Here is a 21,777-nt window from a genome sequence, read left to right as displayed (position 1 = left end):
AATGTAATAGCTGATCATCTTAATAATTATTTTTGTTCAGTATTCACTACTGAGAGAGAGGGAAAGGGGCCAGAGTTACTGAAAGAGAGGGAAAGGGGCCTCAGGTAAGTTGCAGGTGTAATCAGAAAAATGAGGTAGGAACAAGCACAATTACAGAGAAGGTCCTAACAGAACTCTCAAAACTGAAAGTGGATAAATCAATGGGGCCGGATGTGATACATCCAAGGATACTAAAAGAGCTTAAAGGGGTGCTGGTAACACCATTAACAGAATTATTCAACCAGTCACTAGCTCCTGGAGTAATTCTAGAGGACTGGAAAAGAGCAAACGTTGTCCCACTGCACGAAAGTGGAAGCAAGGAAGAGGCAGCGACTACCGACCAGCGACTACCGACCAGTGAGCCTTACATCAGTAGTAGGGAAATTGATGGAAACTCTCTAAAAAGAAAGAGTCATAGATTCTCTCAAATCCAGCAATTTGCAGGATCCCAAACAGCATGGATTTACTGGGGGGAGATCATGTCAAACAAATCTTATTGACTTTTTTGACTGGGTGACTAAGGAAATAGATAAAGGATGGACCATAGATATAGCTTATCTAGACTTTAGTAAGGCTTTTGACACAGTTCCACATCGCAGACTGTTAAATAAACTGGAAAGCATGGGATGGGATACAAAGATAGTTGAATGGATAAGTTCATGGCTGCAGGATAGGAAACAGAGAGTTGTAGTAATCGGGGTGCAGTCTCTAGAGGGAAATGTTACCAGTGGAGAACCTCAGGGATCTGTACTGGGACCAGTGCTTTTTAATGTCTTTATTTGTGACATTGCAAATGGTATAGAAGGGAAACTAGGCCTTTTTGCAGATGACACAAAGGTATGCAACAGGGTAGACACACCAGGAGGGGTAAAACAAATGATTGATGATCTAGGTAGACTAGAGGAATGGTCAAGAACGTGGCAACTACAGTTTAATGCCACAAAATGCAGGATCATGCACTTGGGTCTCAAAAATCCAAAGGCTAAATATAGTATTAATGGGACCATACTGGAAACTACTGAAGAGGAAAGGGATCTAGGAGTCACTATTTCAGGTGACTTAAAGGCAAGCAAACATTGTAACAAAGCAATGAGGAAGGCAAGTCAGATACTTGGTTGCATAGGGAGAGGAATCAGTAGCAGAAAGAAAGAAGTGATAATACTACTGTATAGGTCATTGGTACGTCCTCATCTCAAATACTGTGTTCAGTTCTGGAGGCCACATCTCCAGAAGGATATTAATACATTAGAGACTGTACAAAGAAGGGCAACTAAAACGTTGCAAGGTCTACACCACAAAACGTACCAGGAAAGACTAAAAGATCTTAATATGTATAGTTTGGAGCAGAGAAGGGAAAGGGGGGACATGATAGAAACGTTCAAATACATGAAGGGTTTTAACAAGGTAAAGGAAGGAGACATTCTTCAAAGAAAGAGAAGTATTAGAACAAGAGGACATGCACTGAGACTGGAGGGAGGTAGGTTCAGGGGAAATTCGAGGAAAAATTACTTCACAGAAAGGAGGCTATTCCACTTGTCCACTACCCTATCAGAGGTGGTAGAGGCTAAGACAGAGCAATTTAAACATGCATGGGATAGACATAAGGATATCCTTCAGAAGAAGTAATGATCAATTAGGGTTGAGGTAATATATTTAAAAATGGGGCAGACTAGATAGGCCAAGTGGTTCTTATCTGCCGGCAAATTCTATGTTTCTGTGTACCTTTGGAATGGTTGGAATAAGGCACTTCAGACATTAACATTGCTTGTATTCCTTGGCACCCCATAGAGGGGTGCATGAAAACGATGTTTGGCTACCATTACATTGAATTGAATTACACCCCCTTAGTGTGACTATCTTGCATTAAACCTGAACAGTACATAAATACCCTGTAAATAGCTCACAAGTGGTCATGTGACCAGTAGGGAACGTTTCCCTAATGCTATATTATGATCCATATTGAGACAGGCGTTACGATGAGGGTCATGAAGGGTTTTGGTGTAACCTGTCCATCGGCATTTGCTTCAGATGAGTTGACCATGAGTTGAGTTTTTTTCCTCTTGAGTAAATTCAGCTCTTGGACTTTCTCTCCCCCAGGATCTGTCAGAAGACCCACTGGCCTGAACACAAAGTCGCCTGCCGACCTGAAAACATCGGGTATCCCTTCTTAATTAGCGTCCCGGAGTCACGTCTGACGTACTGCCGCCTCGCGCAGCTACTCGAGGGCTATGCAAGGTTAGTGCCGCATCCTGTAAATATGGCTTGCAGTATTCTGTCAGCATACATCTACAGCTGTAGTTGTCTGCGTGGTTTTATTATATTGGGGCTGCAGGGGAACGTCTGTTTCATGCAAAAGGAACATTGTACATTTTAGAGGTCACCCATTTCTGGCGTTCCATGATACATGTCTTAGCAACATTTGCTGCTAGGATTATAGGATTATGCAATATATTGACTTGTTGGGACTAAATAGCCACTTATATCTGATCTGTAAAGATAAATAACAATGCTTTCTTTACACTGCCTGCAGCCAGTGTTGGTTAAGACGTTTTGCTGTCTTATTAAAGACTGTAAGCATCTCTCTCTTCCTCTAGATATTCAGTAAATGTTTTCCAGCCTCCGTTTCTCCCTGGGAGGGTCTCCCCTGACCCCCCTCCTCAGCCACTAAGTTCAGAGAAGCCAGAATCCTCGTCCCAGGCCAGCTGCACATTTTTGGGAGAAGCTTTTGGGGATGACAGAGACTCTCATTCTGCTCTGCTGCCTCTGGGATCTTCTCCTTGTCACGCGATACAGACAGAAGCTGAAGACTCGATCGTCCAGGGAAAGACCTGTGCGGACAGGCACTCATTGGTCAGCACAGACTCTGCTTTCTCCGAGCAGTCCACGGACACATCAAGGGAGTTTAGTTCAGGAGGAGAAAAGGAAACAACCTATGAAAAATCGGTCAAGCCTGAAGGTATGTATTACATGAATGGCGACTTGTGTTGTGAGGGAGGTTAAATAGTCTTCCCAGGGTAGATTGACCCTTTTAGGGGCTTTTTCTTAGGTCTGGTGATTGAATTCACATATCAGGGTGAACTTTGCAGTATTTTGTATTGCCTTGAATGGTATAACAGCAATATTCTGAGAAATAATTCAGAAGTTTCCCACTGTTTGCTGCCATATATTTTTCAAAGCCTGTCCCACCAAATTAACCATTCACTTGTCCTGTTAGCAAGGTCTTTTTTTTTTTTTTTTTTTTAAGCCTTCCAGGCCCAAGTCAATCAGATGAAGGCATCCTGATCTACATAGTATTAGTATTGTACGCACACCTTTGCATTGCTAATTATAGATTGGACAGTCATAGAGCAACCCAGTGGTTCGCCAGGGTTTCTTGAATCATGGTGCCCTAGAATATCTGCATTTTCCTCATGGCGCCCATAGACCAAAAGTTTCTTATTGTGAAATTCAGCAAATTGTATCAAATTAAGTTAATTGTACTTATAGGTCATCCTTGGGTTCAGTTATTCGGTGGTGGACCGGGCTGGGCTTCTGTTTATCCAAATATTTTATTATGGTCAGCCACCAGCACAGGTCTTGCCTATCACATTGAGCATAAATAATTTGATTTTGCCCTGGACCGCCAACATGTGGCGACCCTGCCCAGTGCCCCATGGCACCCAGTTGGGGAACCACTGGAGTAACCTGGTCAGAACAGCCACAGCAGCACAGATAATTCAGCAAATATAGACAGTGGCCCGTCTAGTGGTTATCTGTGGGGGTAGAGTTGATGTTACTGGTACCAAATATCACTGGTCTTTATTGAGGGGTGAGCAAAACTAAGTGCTCTGTAGGAAGGAAGCCTTCCCTTCACATAAAAGCTCCCTTGTGCGAAATGCGTCAGCCATTCTTCCCTGAAAGGTAAAACATTTTGGACACTGTTTAAACTTCTATCTCCTCGTTTTTAGCTGCTGTCCCCGGTTACCAGCAGTCCGAGTCCTCCAATTCCCACGCGGCTCTGTTCCACATCAATCACATCGACTCCGCTGGACGAGAGATGAAGCTGGATGATAAAGGTTGGTACTGTTATGCGTGGTGCGGTCACACAACAGGAAAGGGAATAGTGTTTCTTTTCCTTCAGCTGCCTGACATTCCTAGTTATATTTTGATAGAAAACCAACCCTCCGCGCCTCTCATGCTGTGTACTGGCGGAGACCAGACACCCTGGGGTGTTAGCCAGGTCAACATAGACCCGAATAGCTTCCTCCTCCGCAATGTGCTCCCCAGGTCTAATTACTGATACTTGTCTGTGTTCCCCAATGAGAAGTGTACGAGAATTGGGTGTGGGACATCCTGCGAGATCAGCGAGCTGACACATTGGTAATTGGGTATTTATCGGAGCTCCTTTCATTATCCGAGATCATCTCAGACCGTTACTCGTTACCTGCATTACGTGTGTGTTTTCCAAACGTAATAATTACATAAATCATGTTTAAAGTATGAATCAGAATGTTATGATCTTTTATCTGTAAGGAGCTCCAAGGGTTCCACAAGGCGTTACCAGCAGCTTGTACTGCCTGTGAGTAATTGTACAGGTTACTAGCACTTTTGACCTGTTATTCGCCGGGTCACTAGATAGTGTTGCCGCCATATAGCCTCATGCACCCCAGCCCGTGTCTCTCCAGCCTCATTAAACTGTTTGTGTATTTGCAGCAATGGTTGAATTATACTGTTAACTAATGCCGAAAATTTTGGACTAGCCTTAATGATTTCAGCATGCCCCACAGTCGGATAACTACTGCTTGTTCTCGGCCATACATTGTCCTAATCATTGGCCCAATCAGCTGATGATCTGCAGATCGGGCCGATATTTGCACAGTGTATATGCCCGGAGAAACTTGTAGCTGACAACAATTTTTAAAAAGTAGATCATTCATAATGCAGCTCATCTCTACGATAAAGCCAACAAAACACGTGTGTAAAGCTCACCCTGGTGTAAAGGGAAGTCCATACATACAACCTGTGAATGTAGGGGCTCATTTCTAAGATATACTTTGGTTTATTGCTTCTAACCCTTAACAACCTTGTCTAGCTTACTTAACTTAAACTAATAAATAACGACACAGACAACAAGAACTTGGCTAAAAGGTCACAGTTTTTATTTATAATTAATTAACCTAACCAAGGTGGCAAAGAGACGCTGCAGACTCAGTTCTAGCTTTTACTTTGCTCAAATACTGACACGTCCCCCCTCTAGATGCACTAACGCTGCGAGGGTCCCACTTCCCTCCTGGGCCAATCCGAGACGCTTCCGTGCAAAAGCGCCCGGGTCTCCCCGTGCGGAGCAGGACAAATTCGCCAGGTTCATCAAGGGCAAGTGCCCCACAACGTGTCTTACGCCACGTAAAGCCCCTGAGCTGCAGCTTACTCCCGCCAAAGCCAGACTCCCCTGAATTGGGAAGAAAAAGTTAGTATGACACAACATAAACAGTAACGGGTGGGATGGTGGGTTTCAAAGATCCAGGATGAAAGAGGCTGTCTATGTTCACACAAGCCAATATATACTGATCATCTGACCACTCCCTCAAGCAATATCATTGGCTCACCCAACCAGTTGGCCAGACAGCCTTATAATCTCCCACAAAACAAGGCTGTCACCACGGCCATACAGCAAAAAACATAGTACATTTGTAATAATTTGTGCCTTAGACAAAGTTTGTGTACATTGAACCATCAAAAATCAAAGGTTTCATTATCTGTGTCATGCCAAAATAATTCCGTATTTCGGAATATTCCGTATTTCGGAATATTTGGATATGGGAGACCCAACCTGTATTCTTAGTTATTCTCACGCTTATCCAGCCTTCGCCTACTATTCCTGGCCTAAAGTAAAAATGACAGGAAACTTGAATACTTACTGTGGGTATGTTCATGTGGCTGTTTGTCCCCCACATTTGTAAACACAGTTTCTTTATGTGTAATGTTGGCTTTGCACACAAGCAGAAACCACTGAAGGAGTCAATACATATTAATATTCTTTTATTAACGATATAAATGTTGGTGAGTAAAGGTGGCGTTATACAGAGGGTGGCATGAAGTGGGAGACCCCAGTAAATCCTTCTCTTGCATGACCCAGGTGACTCTGTGCTGGAGCTCACAGATGACTGCTCACTTGCCCTGGTCTGGAAGAACAACGAGCGAATGAAGGAGTTTGTGCTGGTCGAGTCGAAAGAGCTGGAGTGCGACGAGGACCTGGGGTCTGCGAGTGAAGCGGCCAGGGTCGGCCTCTTCACCCTGGAGCAGTGTCTCAACCTCTTTACAAAACCTGAGGTCCTGGCCCCGGAAGAAGCTTGGTGAGAGCAATGTATACCTCCGGCGACTCATGCCAGGCACAAAACCCGACGTCACATGTTCACTTCTCAATCATCGCCCAGCAATTCAATATACAGATGTGCCCTCTTCCATCTTTGATGGCAAACGTATGCACGCATTGTGCCATGCTACTTGCGCATGCGTGCTACGTCAGACCGCGGCAGTGTGCGTATCATGCAAGCCTATGGATTGTAGGTGTGAACGCAGCTCATGTACCCAGTCGCGGGCACTACCCGCGCCATACGAAGCGCAATTTGCCGCATTAGCGGCACAGCTAAGAGGACACATCTTTACACTATCGCAGTCGCATCAAACAGCCCTTTTCAGCGCACCATGTCTCATGTGACTCTGCTTGCGCCGAGCATATTTTGGCCCCGAAAATGCGTCTTGGTCGATATTGGATGCGACAGTCAGCTTCTCGAGACTGCGCCAATTAATTTCAGATGCGACACTTGTATATCTGTGTGCGACTGACTCCTGCTGTATACGCAGTGCTACGATGCTCTGGGCTACGGTGCTGTTATCGAAAAAGTGTCCCCTTAAGAACTAAGTTGACCCTGCGCCCAGCAGTAATGGATCCACTGCAACCTGAATGTAATAGTAGCCGATTGCGGTGACCTCCTGATAAATTTGTGTTATTGCATATATCCGTCTGAATCTGTCTGTTATATAATTACTTATTGGACTCTCCTACCCCAGGTACTGCCCCAAATGTAACCAACACAGGGAGGCATCAAAGCAGCTGATGCTCTGGAGACTCCCGAACATCCTGATCATCCAGCTTAAGCGCTTCTCCTTCCGGACCTTTATCTGGAGAGATAAAATTAATGACCTGGTGGACTTTCCAGTCAGGTAACGGACTATAACCCTGGAGGGACGTTCTATATACAGAATACAGGAGTATGTGTGATTGGTTTTACACATTGTGATTGTACCTCTTACTACCAAACAATACTCACTAGTAGGAGCAAACATGAGTTAATTGTTTAAGAATTAAATCTTCTTCACTTAATTTATTGTTCGGAATTTACAATTTGTCTACTTGGAGATGTATTCAGCCAGTTTGGATAAAACACAAATCATTATTGATCTGATTAGAATCCTAATATAAACCCATCGATTCAGCGCTCTCATTTATGTACTTGGCGACCGTCAGAAATCACAGGGTATGTTTTTCGATACACGTTGCCGTGCAGTAAGTTTGGACGCATCACGGTTTCTGGTCCTCTTTACTCTGTGGATGAGAACTGGTTTCCTTAGTCTGATTTGGTACTTACTACCCCCATAAGTGCAGGACTTTTACTGGTGCATCTTATACAGTCTTCTGGAAGTTCAGCCGCAACTGCTCCGCTGTGCAAAACTATCTCACGAATAAAAAAAACATCTTAGCGTCAAAAACACAATGCTCTAATTCAGGGGGCAGGGAACTTTTTTACCCCAAAATAGATTTAGATACGCTGACGTTACCCCCTTGATTTGAAAGGAAGGAAATCGTGTAGTAGTGCCCCTGTAGTAGTGCCCCTATAGTAGTGCCCCCATGTAATGCCCCTGTAGTAGTGCCCCCATGTAATGCCCCTGTAGTAGTGGTGCAGTTATGCCCCTGTTGTAGTGCCCTCATATAACGCCCCTGTAGTGCCGTTTGTACAAAAAAAAAAACCCACTTACCTTAATCCCCGCTCCTACATCCGCCGCCGTCCTGTCCGCCCGGCTGCTCCTCGGAACTATGGGAGAGACGTCATGACATCTCTCCCATAGTGCGCATGGAGAGAGGCAGAAGCTGGAGTTCAGAAGAGAACTCCAGACTCCGGCTAACGCGGCGCTGCAGGGCAGGAGCCGGGCGCCCGCTGGTAATAACATCTCAGCGGGCGTCTGGCTTAGAGCCTCCCTGCGGCACAGCCGGGCATGCATATGAATCAATCTATATTATAGAATGATTCATATGCGTGCCCGGCTGTCCATCCATTACCCCCAGGAATTTCATTTTTACCCCATGTGGGGTAATTTACCCCTGTTCCCCGACCACTGCTCTAATTAGCAGTACGGCACAGTTCGTATTGTTATACATTAGGCTGTTTGTGTTGGGGAGTAAATCAGTGGAGACAGATGAAATGTTTAGTTACTGTAAGGTTTTGTACTAGTCAGTACTGTATAACCTTTGTGTAATGACTTCACAGGGGGCTGGACCTGACCACGTTCTGCATCGGACAGAAGGAAGACCACCAGAGGCCTATCTATGACCTCTACGCAGTGATCAACCATTATGGCGGCATGATAGGCGGTCACTACACGGCCTATGCCAGGCTCCCTAATGATAAAAACAGCCAGCGGAACGACGTGGGTAGGTAGACCTTTTTTTTTTTTTTTATCATTCTACATACAGGAACGTTCCGAATGGAAATCCCAAATTATCACTGTTGGACATTACAATGTTTAATACTGTGCTGTGGCTTTCTGTAGTCTGATACAAAACTGTTAAAAGTTAATTGTTTGGGCTTTCAAATGTTTCCACTTTTTTGTTTATTTGATGATTATCCCATATCTTAGCTTATGGTATTCATTTTGAAGTAGAACACTTATCGCCTTCTTCCTAACTAGATGAAGGTAGTATGGAAAATGGTCGCTTCACCTCGTGGTAGGTTGCAAGTGTGTTCAATTTCAGAGCTACTTGCAGCTGATTGGGTGGATGCCATTGTCGGCCTTTTTGTATCATTAAGTTGGTCCGGCAAGAGTACAAGTGCTTCGACTTGAAGTAACTATTTGCACCCCCCCACCCACTCTCTTCTAACGTGCTGCTTTTATTTAGGCTGGAGACTGTTCGATGACAGCACCGTGACCTCAGTAGACGAAAGCCAAGTGGTGACGCGATACGCCTATGTGCTTTTTTATCGACGGCGGAACTCTCCTGTGGAGAGACCTATGCGAGGGCACCCGGGCGATCACAGATCTGATACGGGAGGATCTACTGATGGGGCTGCTAGTCAGGTAAGAAGCTGGGATCACAAAGGGATAGAAGAACGTTGCCCTCCTCCCCTAAGAAGCAGCGGTGCCCACTACGTGGTCTGATAAATATTGTGCCGTAGCGCTAGGGTTTCACAAGCTTCCAAGTCTTTACACTTGTGTCAAACCATTTATATTGATCGTTCCACTGCACCAGTGTTCCATTAGCCAGGTCTTGAAGTGAAACCTCTGGCCTGCCCCTAATGGAATAGTTTTTCAGGTGGGCAGTGTCGCCATGAAATCACACTTTAGGTGAAGTGTGAATACCCAGAGACCATCGCCTGCAAAATACATCCCAGTGGTTCTGATGTGTTTCCCTTATATTTACTGAGACCGTATTCATACCTGCAACTTGTATCACGATAGCCCCTCTGGGTGCAGCTGGAATAATGTAAAGATGCCAGTACGCATGCATTCGAGAATGTGTCAGCGCCGCAGTTGAGATATATATAGATATTTGCAGCGTTCAGGCACTTTGACGGTTTTCTTCTGCTGCAGGTCCATGTTAGGGTCGGGTATAAATGATTTATTGGCGCTGAGGTCTATTCTGTAGTCGCTCACAAGATAACACCTGAGGAAAATATTTGCACTATGGTGAAAATAGAGCAAACGCGGATGTGTCCCCACTCGTCTTTGCTGCGGTGGCGCCAAACAGCCCCTCTTGGAGCACCTGTTCCCGTGAGACACTGCGAGCGATGGGCATCGTTTTCGACACTTTTTTTTTTGCCAAAAATGCATCTAAGTCGCGATGGGACTAGGGCGCACCAGGAGACTCTGCTGATTAATGTGACACTTGTTTATCTGTGTGTGACCACATCTCTGATTCAGCATGCAAAGCGCTACGAGGCAGCGGTCGCAACTTTTTTTTTTCCACGCCAGGCTCTGTTTTGGTTCATATACAGCCTCAGTCGCGCACAGATATACGAGTATAACATCAAATTAATCAGCAGATACTCCTGGTGCGTCCCAGGCGCACCGTACTGCGATTTTTAGATGCATTTTTGGCAATAAAAAAAGACGCCTGACAGTAGCACAGGACCTGGCGGCTCACTCACGCCAGGCATACTGCGCTGCATTTTATATTGAGGCTAGATGAGCGAGGACACATCTGTATAATGTACCAGTCGGGGGTTTTCTCCCAGCAGTTCAATTGTTAGTATATGAATTTAGGGTGGTGTAAATGTAGTTGTATATTCTCTCACTAAATTGCGCATAGCTCAGTTTGGACAATTCTAAAAAAAAAATTCTTTATTTGAAATGCGCACGGCCATTCAGTTAGAGGATTATAGCTGCCTCCTTATATTGTCGTCACAGCATAATGATCAGTTGCACCATTTTGATGCCTGTTATTTAAGGTTCGAGTGTGGGTGTGATGTTTATGTATCGGCACACCCTCAGCTATGTAGTATATCATGGATTGCCCCTTACAGAACTTGTATTGTAGTTGTGACCTGCGTCTGCCTAATACAGCCTCTTCACATTCATCTAATTCAGTCAGCATTTCAAAATAATTAACGGATTTTACAAAGGAGCTCCAGCTCCCGAGTCTTTTATCACACAAAGAGTGATCGCCAGAGAAGATTGAAGGATTCTCTCCCTATTCTGGCGTAATACATGCTCGCCCTCCGTTAGACGCTACAAACATCCAATTGATCCTCAGCTCTATTTCCCAGCAATAAAGTGCAGAACGTACAACAGTCTCGCTATTAAAAGGCATTTGTTAAATATATATTTTATTAAATCCTCTCCCATTAGACGCTATTAAATCCTCTAACCTTTGTTGGACGCTATTAAATTCTCTCCCAGTAGACGCTATTAAATTCTCTCCCATTGGACGCTATTAAATTCTCTCCCATTAGACGCTATTAAATCTTCTCCCATTAGACGCTATTAAATCCTCTCCCATTGTTGGAGGCTATTAAATTCTCTCCCATTGTTGGACGCTATTAAATTCTCTCCCATTAGACACTATTAAATCCTCTCCCATTGTTGGACGCTATTAAATCCTCTAACCTTTGTTGGACGCTATTAAATTCTCTCCCATTGTTGGACGCTATTAAATCCTCTCCCATTGTTGGACGCTATTAGATTCTCTCCCATTGTTGGACGCTGTTAAATTCTCTCCCATTGTTGGACGCTATTAAATTCTCTCCCATTGTTGGACGCTATTAAATTCTCTCCCATTGTTGGACGCTATTAAATTTTCTCCCATTGTTGGACGCTATTAAATTTTCTCCCATTGTTGGACGCTATTAAATTTTCTCCCATTGTTGGACGCTATTAAATTCTCTCCCATTGTTGGACGCTATTAAATTCTCTCCCATTGTTGGACGCTATTAAATCCTCTCCCATTGTTGGACGCTATTAAATCCTCTCCCATTGTTGGACGCTATTAAATCCTCTCCCATTGTTGGACGCTATTAAATCCTCTCACATTGTTGGACGCTATTAAATTCTCTCCCATTGTTGGACGCTATTAAATTCTCTCCCATTGTTGGACGCTATTAAATCCTCTCCCATTGTTGGACGCTATTAAATCCTCTCACATTGTTGGACGCTATTAAATCCTCTCACATTGTTGGACGCTATTAAATTCTCTCCCATTGTTGGACGCTATTAAATTCTCTCCCATTGTTGGACGCTATTAAATTCTCTCCCATTGTTGGACGCTATTAAATTCTCTCCCATTGTTGGACGCTATTAAATTCTCTCCCATTGTTGGACGCTATTAAATTCTCTCCCATTGTTGGACGCTATTAAATCCTCTCCCATTGTTGGACGCTATTAAATCCTCTCCCATTGTTGGACGCTATTAAATCCTCTCCCATTGTTGGACGCTATTAAATTCTCTCCCATTGGACGGTATTAAATCATTAGCACTGCTATGTACGGTCTACCCTTTTATACAACAGAAAGGTGCCAAAGAGGATCCATAGAGGTCCTCTATAAATGCAAGTGCCGAGGCCCCGATAAATACAACAAATCCTGTGGCAAGCCAATCAAATACTATTATTGGGAGATTTCAGTGAAGTGTTCTGTTTTCCATTGAAAGCGTTGCATTAGCAAACATTGTGGCAGCCTTGTGCTACTAGTAGCAGCTGTTTAGCCGCCGGTTCAAATCCCGACAAGGAGAGACAGACAACAGGCTGCGATCCCGACAGGCTGATTAATGCCCCCCCCCCCCCCCCAAACTTGCCTTTAGTGCCTAACCCTAACCTCCCCACACTAGGGCTTAATCCTAACCCTCCCGGGGGGATGCCTAACCCTAATCTCCCCCCCGGGGCTACCTAACCCTAACCCCCTACCGGGGGTACCCCCCAGTTAGGAGGTAAGGGTACCTAACCCCCCTCCTTCCCCTAGCCTAACCCTAAGTCCCCCAAGGAGTGCCCTAAACCTAACCCTCCCTCCCCCCGCCCCTCCCCCGCAGCTAACATAACTAGTGCCCGCACTCTCCTCGATCGGGATTGTGAGGCCGCCAGTCATATCCCTGCATCCCATTGCATGGTACAGTCATGTATCTGGTCTTGAAACGAATGCGTCTTGTTTCTTGGTTCCTACCGCTGACTTTTGCTGTAGCTGAAACCAATGCACAGAGATCATATTCTCTTTATTTTTAAGGCCTCTTACAATAGAAATCTGAGCTTTTACTGCTAAAGAAAATAGACCATATTTAAGGACCTCTTGTGTTTTCATGGAATCTCCACAGCTGTCAAAGCACATTTTAGGGTGAGCAGGAAACGCCGTGAATGTTTTGGCTTGCAATAGGCGAATATCATGCATGGGAGGATTGTGTATTACTAGATAAAGGTAGTACGTATTGACCTTGAGCCGAGGAGACAAGTTCGTTGTTATTAAGCTCGCACAGCGTGGTCAGGGTGTTATCACAGCGGGCAGCGGCACATTCTTACTAAGCCACCCACACGTCAGCGGGGGCCGGTAACCTCCTACACAATTTGATCCAATGATTTTTAGCATGTGTGAATTTCCGTACCTTAGTGAAGGTTGACGTGCGCAAACTCTTTACATCTGTCATTTTTTTTTATTTCAAAAGACCAGAAAACCTAAGCAAAAAGATGTCTTCTATAAAATCATATATATAATGTATATGTATAGGGGATATATTTACTAAAGGTCAATTTTAATCGATTTTAAAATCGATCAACATCGATGTGTCAGACCATTTTTGTTTTGCTTTTTAGGTATTAAAAGTATTGTGTGATTTAGCCCCAGAAATACAACATTGATTTTGATTGATTTTAAATCAATCTAAATCGACCTTTAGTAAATATTCCCCTAAGAGATTTCATGAGATAATTGAGATCAAGTTGTGATCTTTGGAAGAATTGTTTTTTTTTTCCCCTATGCACAGCAGTCGTTGCGTATTTAAGTGAACAGACAAAATAGCTACTGCTTAGCTGGATAGTGCAGGCAAAAGCGTAAAGCCTCATGGCGGACTGCTGTGCGTAAACGGCCACAATCTTCATCGTTTTATCTAAAGATGCGCTCTCATATTGATAGTCCCTCACAGTATACAAAAGGCAGCGGTTCGTGTCCCTTTAGTGATCGATGCATAGTATAAATGTCCATTGATATAGAAAACTCCTTGTTACTTAATGTATATGTTCTTTTGGTTCCAAATTGGTCTATTCGGGAGTACCCGGATTCATGTAGGGATGGCGGAGCTGGGGGTGTTCTACATTGCGACCTCTAGGGTCATGGGGAGTAAGGGTTGTTTCATGTTGGGGCTCCGAAGAGCATGGGGGGTATTAAGTGTTTTGCACTGGGCCTTTAGAAGGATCAGGGAGTTAGGGGTGGTCAACACTAGGCCTCCAGGAGAATGGTGGTTTACCCAAATAGGCCTCTTGGGGATATTCTGCACTGAGCCTCTAGCAAATTGGAAAGCTGAGGGTCCCACACTAGGGGGTCAGTCCTATTAGGTGTTAGGGGGGTGATTTGTTTTTGCAACGGAGCGGAAATGCCGGCAGTGGTACTGCATCCCGCCCGATCTCATTTTGGACTCACGGATGTCTGTACGCAACCCTATGGGTCTGCAAACATCAATCAGCGAGTCCGGAAATAGCATACCTGCGGTATATAGCCGCGCTTACTTCACAGCTCTGTACGTAATAGGGCAAACACCCTGAGACAGTATAGGGGTAAGGGACGGGTATAGCAATAAAGTATGCGTATAGAGCTGTTACATGTCCTAATATTGGGTGTCTGTGCTTGGCAGATGGGTGCTACATAGATGTTGTGTGTCTAGCTGCTTTGTGCTCCTATATGTCGTCCCCTCCCCCCCAAGCTCTGACTCAGGTTTCCGCACACCGCAGGCTTCTCTGATCTGGCAGGCGCTGGAGGCCGAAGAGGAGGAGCTGCAGCATCACCTGGACTCACAGCGAAGGCACAGAGCCCCCTCCTCCGCCCATGACCCCACAGACCAGCAGCTCCCGGAGTACGCCGATGAAGCCCGCATCCGTTATTTTGTGCTGGGCACCATGGCAGCGATTGTTGCCTTCTTCCTGAACGTTTTCTATCCCTTAATGTACCAGTCGCAGGGGAGGTAGACCTGCCGGAGATGGGTCGTAGGACCATCGTTGTCTCAGGACGCAGGGTTACCGTTGGCTGGCGCTGCCCTTTCAATGTTTAACTGCAATCATTTATACCGAATGTCAGTGCAGATCAGGAAAGGCAGCCAGAGGACCGGCCGAGCTCGCTTCACGCAGATCTAGCTTTAAACCAGGGCGAAACCTGCACCACAGGGATACTTTATAAATTAAACCATGTATCCAGTCCAGTAGAAATAATATCATATTTGTACTGAAATAATAAAGAAGGGTATATAGTCATTTGCTATTCCTTCTACCAGAATAATATCTAATATTTTAAAAGTGAAACCGCAACATGTGACCCCGTAACCCCCCATACCCCCTGCTAAAACATGAACTTTTCTCTGTTTATTTAAATTGCTCACATACTTTGCAGCTTAATTTTGGTTGAAGTACAAAGGTCCCTTTCATGACGTTTTACTTGTGTTTCACCGTTCTGCCACTAAGGGGAGCTGGAGAGCGTTTAGGTGAGGACCATTCCTTGCCAGTGTTAGACTGGGGCATAGGAAAAGTTACCAGAGGAAACCTTACATTTAGCCTCTTAGTGCGTTTTTATATATAATTTACATTTTATCAGACCGTGTATGGTGGAAGTTTTTAAATTGTTTTATGTAAGAGATGTTTGGGCCCAGGAGAGGGTCATTGATGATTCATGGCAGTATGACGGGCTAGTCAAAAGCCTAACGCACTTTAAATCATGCCCAAGCAGGGTACTAGGCAACGCCAAGGTGAGTGTGTGTTAGTTACCTAGATGGTAATGTGCTTTTTAATTGTTAAGATCATGTTACATAATGGCATCGCACAACCCACAAGGTAATTAATTTGCTAGTTTGCTACATGTTGCAAATGTTTCCTTTTTAATTGTTTCTTCATTAAGTGAAGACATTAATTCTTGGTTTTCCGTTCCTCTATAACCATTTACTTTTTAATCCATGTCATTGTTCTTAATTTATAATGAGCACAGACCAGCCCTCATTAAAAAAGAGGCAGCCATTTTTGAGACATCGCTAGGCTCAAAAGTTGCCCACAAAATGGCTGCCTCCATTTGTGCATGTTTTCCCTCCGTTTGTTGAATGACTAAATTATAGACTAATTTTTCATACTTTGAAGTGTATAAATGTTTGCAAACTTGGTAAACAGCAGCGTGCGAGTATTTTTTTTGTTTTTCCAAGTCGGTTTATTTGTTATAGTTTTTAAAGTTTTCTGTGGTGATAGACCTATTGTATCCTGACTCAATATTGATATATTGTCTGCTCCTAATGTATACGTAGGCCAGTGGAGGCATCGTTGTCCGCACACGAGCGGAGTGTAGGCGACGAGTACATTTCGAATAAACCGGAAACCCTTTATGTGCAAAGTAAATGACTTGGGGGTTGATGTATCATCAAGCAGTGAAATGAGGGCAACCAATCGGCTTTGAGGTAGAATTTATCAAGCACATTCTATAAAATAAGTAGAAGCTAATTGGTTGCTATGGGCAACTTCACTTGTTCACCCTTTTCATTGCTTGATACATATCTGCCCTTTATCTTGAAATCTGCTTAGTTTCTCCTGAAATTGTACTAATTGCATTAACCGATCGCGCTCGTTAAAGGAACGCCTCTCAACCGTTGCTGGCTCCCATAGGCGATGATAAAAGATATTTGTGAACACTTCTCAGACTAAATACATTTAAGCATGTTTAGCAGATTTTAAGAACATCTGTTTGAATATGAAATACTAACACTTGTGTTTACGATCCCTAATGTGCTAACTTTTCCCGCACCCCTGAAGAAATAGCGACTGGGGAGTCTCTCTTCTTTGCTGGATTCGCTGCCTAGCCGGAGGGTTCAGGATGCAACATTACCGGCGTTTGTGGCTTAATCGCTCTCTCCATATTAAGCTCTGCTTTGGCTAGAATCAGAGTAGTCTACAACCCCCAGCTCTCCCATGCCCCTAGAGGCCCAATATGGAATAGCTCTACTAGATCATAATGTATGATTTCTGATTATTATCATCCTTCATTTATATGGCACCTTGAGGGTTCCTCAGGGTCTAACAAAGTGCATAAACAATTGAGCAAAAGAGAGTAGTGACTTACAGTACAAGACAATGCAGGACAGGTACCTGGTATATAAACATTGCTGCAATAGCTGCCATATCACTGAAATATGTAATACGGTGGCAGAAGTCAAATGTTGAGTTGGCGGGCGAGGGAGGAGGCAGCGTTGGCGGGCGAGGGAGGAGGCAGCGTTGGCGGGCGAGGGAGGAGGCAGCGTTGGCGGGCGAGGGAGGAGGCAGCGTTGGCGGGCGAGGGAGGAGGCAGCGTTGGCGGGCGAGGGAGGAGGCAGCGTTGGCGGGCGAGGGAGGAGGCAGCGTTGGCGGGCGAGGGAGGAGGCAGCGTTGGCGGGCGAGGGAGGAGGCAGCGTTGGGTTGCTTTATCTGGGAACAAGCAGAAATTGTGTACTTGGGAGGCATGATATACATTATATATACATTATATGGAAGGATGACTCAAGGGCAGAGCAGTGCTTTCCGTCAACCTTTAAGCAAGTATTAGAACCTGTGAGTGGGGTGTCTCATCCACTACCCCCTAAATTGGAGGTGTGCAGTCAGTTTGCCAACCTCTGATATAAACATTTATGTAGACCACTACTCCAATATCTGGTATGAAGGTAAATTTACTAGTGTGAATGGGAAGATTGTCTGATGTTGTGTGTTTTACATTGTTCTCTTGTCTGCCAGTCCCACATGAATTGTAGCCCATGTGTCCACCAGTCCCACGTGATTTCCGGTTTGTGTGTCCACCAGTCCCACGTGATTTCCGGTTTGTGTGTCCACCAGTCCCACGTGATTTCCGGTTTGTGTGTCCACCAGTCCCACGTGATTTCCGGTTTGTGTGTCCACCAGTCCCACGTGATTTCCGGTTTGTGTGTCCACCAGTCCCACGTGATTTCCGGTTTGTGTGTCCACCAGTCCCACGTGACTTCCGGTTTGTGTGTCCACCAGTCCCACGTGACTTCCGGTTTGTGTGTCCACCAGTCCCACGTGATTTCCGGTTTGTGTGTCCACCAGTCCCACGTGATTTGTGGCCAGCGTGAATTTGGACTCTCGTGTTCACCAGGCCCCGCTGTCTTCTGCATTGTTGCCTCTGTGTTGTCCAGGCTTATCCCCTATATGGAGAGTAACATAATGTATCCACGGTAGATCTATTTTCTGTACTTTTTCTGAGTCTGGAGAAATTGGGTTGTTTTCCTTTAATAGAACATTTCCCACTTTGTGAGAGGTTTTACCAGGCTTTGATCTTATTCCCTTTCTCTAAATACTTGGATTTGCCGTCCAATAATCCAGTGAAATCCCCAATGAATGCACTAAGCATTTTCTGAGTATTTAGATGGCTGAGAAATGCTCCACGGCATGAAGGGTTTCCAAGGAAATTTGCACGTTATTCCCTGCGCTTGTAAATGCGGAAAAGGGTATATTAATATGCAGATGACGTTCTCTCCTGAATTTGCATGTACCGTCTAAAGCACGTTACTCTACATGAGGGTGTACGTCTTGCGCATGCCGACTCAAAGATGACCGATCTCCCTACCTGCAGGCAGGAAGCGCACGTTTGTCAGGTTTCGCAGTAGTGTCGGCATAAACGCCAGCCAAGCTCTGCCCAGGACTGTACAAGGCCAGTCACACAATTACTAGTCCTTCGGATATGGGACAAAGCTTGGAAAGTACCCGTTAAAGCTAATAGTCAATCACTGTAAACATAACGTTTAAGAAAATATGTATGCAACATGCTATAACTCTTGAGTAATTACTCCTAGTAGCTGGTTGATATCCTAGTCCAGTATTTCAAAGTCCTACATTTTCCTATTCCTATTACTGATGCTTGTTACTTCTGCCCATTAACGGGTACATCAAAAGCTTTGTTACAGAATTGAGGTACAGCAATCGTGTGGCTGCCATTACACAGCCAGTACCACAGTGGTGATTAGGGAGGTCCGTGCTATGGTACATGATACAGCTGCGCTTCATGTCTTGGAAATGGTTTTACACGCAACACATGTAGTGACTTGTAAATAATGAACATTTGGGATAAGGACTTTGGTGCTCAGTGGGGATTATAAAGTGTATCTGTCACACAGTGGAGGCAGCCATTTTGTTGACTGACCTAATATACAGCCTAGAAGTCACCAGCCACAGGTGACATTTAAATGAAGCATTAGGCATAAGCCAGTTTATGGGGCAGAACCGATGTCCAGCAACGTCTCATCCTATAAATTAACTAAGAAGAAATGAATAACAAATGAAGCACAATTTGATTCAGACCACAAAATGGCTGCCTCCAGCTAGGCAGGTCCACTTGTAGAGCGATCCACAATGCTTTTTTTTTTTGACGGTCTTTAGTGGAACATTAACAGGTTAATGGATTTGCATAATATGTAATGACCCAGCATTGTTAATAAACAGCATTTGCAATAATCTTGTTTAATCCCCCTGGGCATTAAGATCTGTGCAATACTAGCTTGTGTATTTTTGTACTTTTTAAAGAACTCCATGTCAAAATGACCTATGCATCTGTAACTTTAATATACTGTCAGATATTTATATTCAGAGATTTTTATGGAACCTATTTTAACCACTATGGAATGTTAAAAATGAGAGATTCTGTTTTAAAAATGTTTAAACTAAATAAAGATTATATCTTCAAACATTCCATATTCATGGGATGAAGCATTCAAACAGCTTTTGTAGTCTTATTTCTGCACAGACTAAACTCCTCAATGTACAGTGGGCCTGATTCAGAGCTGCTCGTAAGCGGCCGCTCGTTCGTTCCGTGCGATGTTTGCCCAACTGCGCATGCGTACGGATCGTTATACGCATGCGCGAACCAGTCAGTGCGGTCGAAATTCATGTGCTCGCAAAATAGCGAATGCCTGATAATTTGAGTTACAGGAGGAGGCGTATGTGGGTGGTAACAGGGGAAGGTGCTTGAAAACGGGGAGTGGAGATCCGAACGCAGGCGTGCCTAAAGGTCAAAACGGGCGTTTTATGGGTGTGCATAATTAAAACAGCAGCGTCATTGACCACGTCACTGGGTTATTTTAAAGCCAGAACTGCTCGCAAGATTGTGGTAGCAAAAAGCAACCACAAGAATAGCGAGCAGTTCATACGCTGGTCGATGTACTCGATTAATCTAATAAATAGCCGGACAAGACGTAGGATGCGAGCGGCCAGGGGGGCGTATTTATCCAAAAAACGACCGCAAGTTTTGTTCGCTCGTTCAGACCTAGAGGCGTGAACAGACCGCAAAGAGCAAACGGTTCATTTGAATAGCCACCCCTATTTTCTGGACGAGCGAGCGCTAATTGCGTCCGGCTCTGAATCAGGCCCAGTGACCAAAAAAAAATCAGACCCAAAATAGCGTCTCCAAATACAACAAAAAGACTTGCTTGCATACCAGGCTGCATATTTATAATGTTAGATGTCATTTTCTTATGTTGTTGGTTTTGCCGCTTGGGTCGGAATCTGAAAATAAAAGCATGTAGGTGTTATCCTCGCAGATTTTTTATTTTTTTCACCAATTTGCAAAAGGTGAATATTGACCTTGTTAGAAAAAATAAATAAATAAAAATTAGTTGTGAAATTTTTCACTTAAATTAATTGAAAACTGTAACAGTCTAATAAGAAATCACTTTCATGTAGCCTTCTTATGAAAAATTAGGGCTCATTTAACATAAATGGCTCTGGAATGCTATCAGAAGGAGCAAGATCATTATCTTTTTCCCTTGGTTTGTTTGTTCAGGCTGCCATCAGGGATTTATTATACTGCACAGTGTAATGTGACTACCATGGCAACCACAGTCTCTTGGTAGGTGTAGTGAGCAGAGATGCTTTGGAATGGCTCTCTGTATCTTAGTGTCGTAGAAACCTCCATCTCACATGAGAAGCCTAGAGAAAAAACTTTTTTTTTTTTTTTTTTTTGCAACATCCAGAGAAATTTTGAAAGAGATAATGATTTGTAGGGGGCAGTTAAGGATAAAATGACAATCACATGCACGCCTAAAGTGTATTTCCTATTTAAAGAACTTGAGTTATTTTAAGAGATCTGCAAATCACACTGGTAATTTAGGAGCCTTAATCCAGACCATTAGAGTATATTAACAGTTCAATCATTATATCTGCTTTTTGTTGTTGAACACAGGTTGATAGTTAAATACAAAACCATTAATTACTAAATATACATGGATGGCAGAAAGTTTTGTCCCATGTAACTGTTTCTATGCTATAAACTCATGTCAGATATTCCAAGTTATTTAGATTGCCGGATCTTTAGGATAGTGTCATACAGACGCTTTTTTACTCCATGTCTAATCGCACAAATTTGAAATTATGCATTGCTAGGGGCAAAATGGAGAATACCGCACAGGTGCTTTAATCAGTCAGGTGTTTTATAAACGCAGACAGCGGCATTTTTGTCCACACTGCAAAGTGCTCAATAGAAAAACACACAATGTGCTTCAGTTGAGATTGGAAGATGCTGCTATCAGGAAATGTTATGCAAATGAACTAGTTTTTTAGGCTTGGGGTCAGTTCAGTTAAGGCTTACATATTTGCAAGTCACGGTAGCCACTACATCGTCAGTTTTCCTGCGCTCCTCTATGAATGTAAAGCGCAATCAGTGATGCAGGGATACCGCTATGTCATTCTGGACCTCGATGTATGGCACAACGCAACTAATTGAATTGTCCTCTTATTCCCTTTTACACCGATGCTAAAACCCGGATTATTGCAGGGTTAACATGGG

At 44.0% G+C, this 21,777-nt stretch overlaps 1 protein-coding gene across 7 annotated transcripts in view; it reads left to right on the top strand.

The window, feature by feature from the left end:
* USP19 (ubiquitin specific peptidase 19) overlaps positions 1 to 21,777 on the top strand; it is a 90,253-nt gene that overhangs the window by 64,406 nt on the left and 4,070 nt on the right. For 3 of the 7 annotated variants that reach the window (XM_088473216.1, XM_088473215.1, XM_088473213.1), the window contains exons 19-26: positions 2,137 to 2,274; positions 2,634 to 2,995; positions 3,987 to 4,094; positions 6,155 to 6,371; positions 7,090 to 7,242; positions 8,565 to 8,728; positions 9,194 to 9,372; positions 14,718 to 17,248. In XM_088473216.1, the coding sequence (XP_088329342.1) occupies positions 2,137 to 2,274; positions 2,634 to 2,995; positions 3,987 to 4,094; positions 6,155 to 6,371; positions 7,090 to 7,242; positions 8,565 to 8,728; positions 9,194 to 9,372; positions 14,718 to 14,951 (1,555 nt within the window). In that variant the 3' untranslated portion in view covers positions 14,952 to 17,248. Of the gene's footprint in view, positions 1 to 2,136; positions 2,275 to 2,633; positions 2,996 to 3,986; positions 4,095 to 6,154; positions 6,372 to 7,089; positions 7,243 to 8,564; positions 8,729 to 9,193; positions 9,373 to 14,717; positions 17,250 to 21,777 lie in introns of those variants that run through there. The other 4 variants (XM_088473219.1, XM_088473218.1, XM_088473217.1 and 1 more) reach the window with 2 other exon arrangements.

The sequence above is a fragment of the Taudactylus pleione genome, unplaced genomic scaffold (genome assembly GCF_031769625.1).
Source record: "Taudactylus pleione unplaced genomic scaffold, aTauple2 ptg000133l, whole genome shotgun sequence".
Classification (NCBI taxonomy): domain Eukaryota; kingdom Metazoa; phylum Chordata; class Amphibia; order Anura; family Myobatrachidae; genus Taudactylus; species Taudactylus pleione.
Note: the sequence above shows the minus strand (reverse complement) of the source record. Positions and strands in the feature narration are given on the sequence as shown.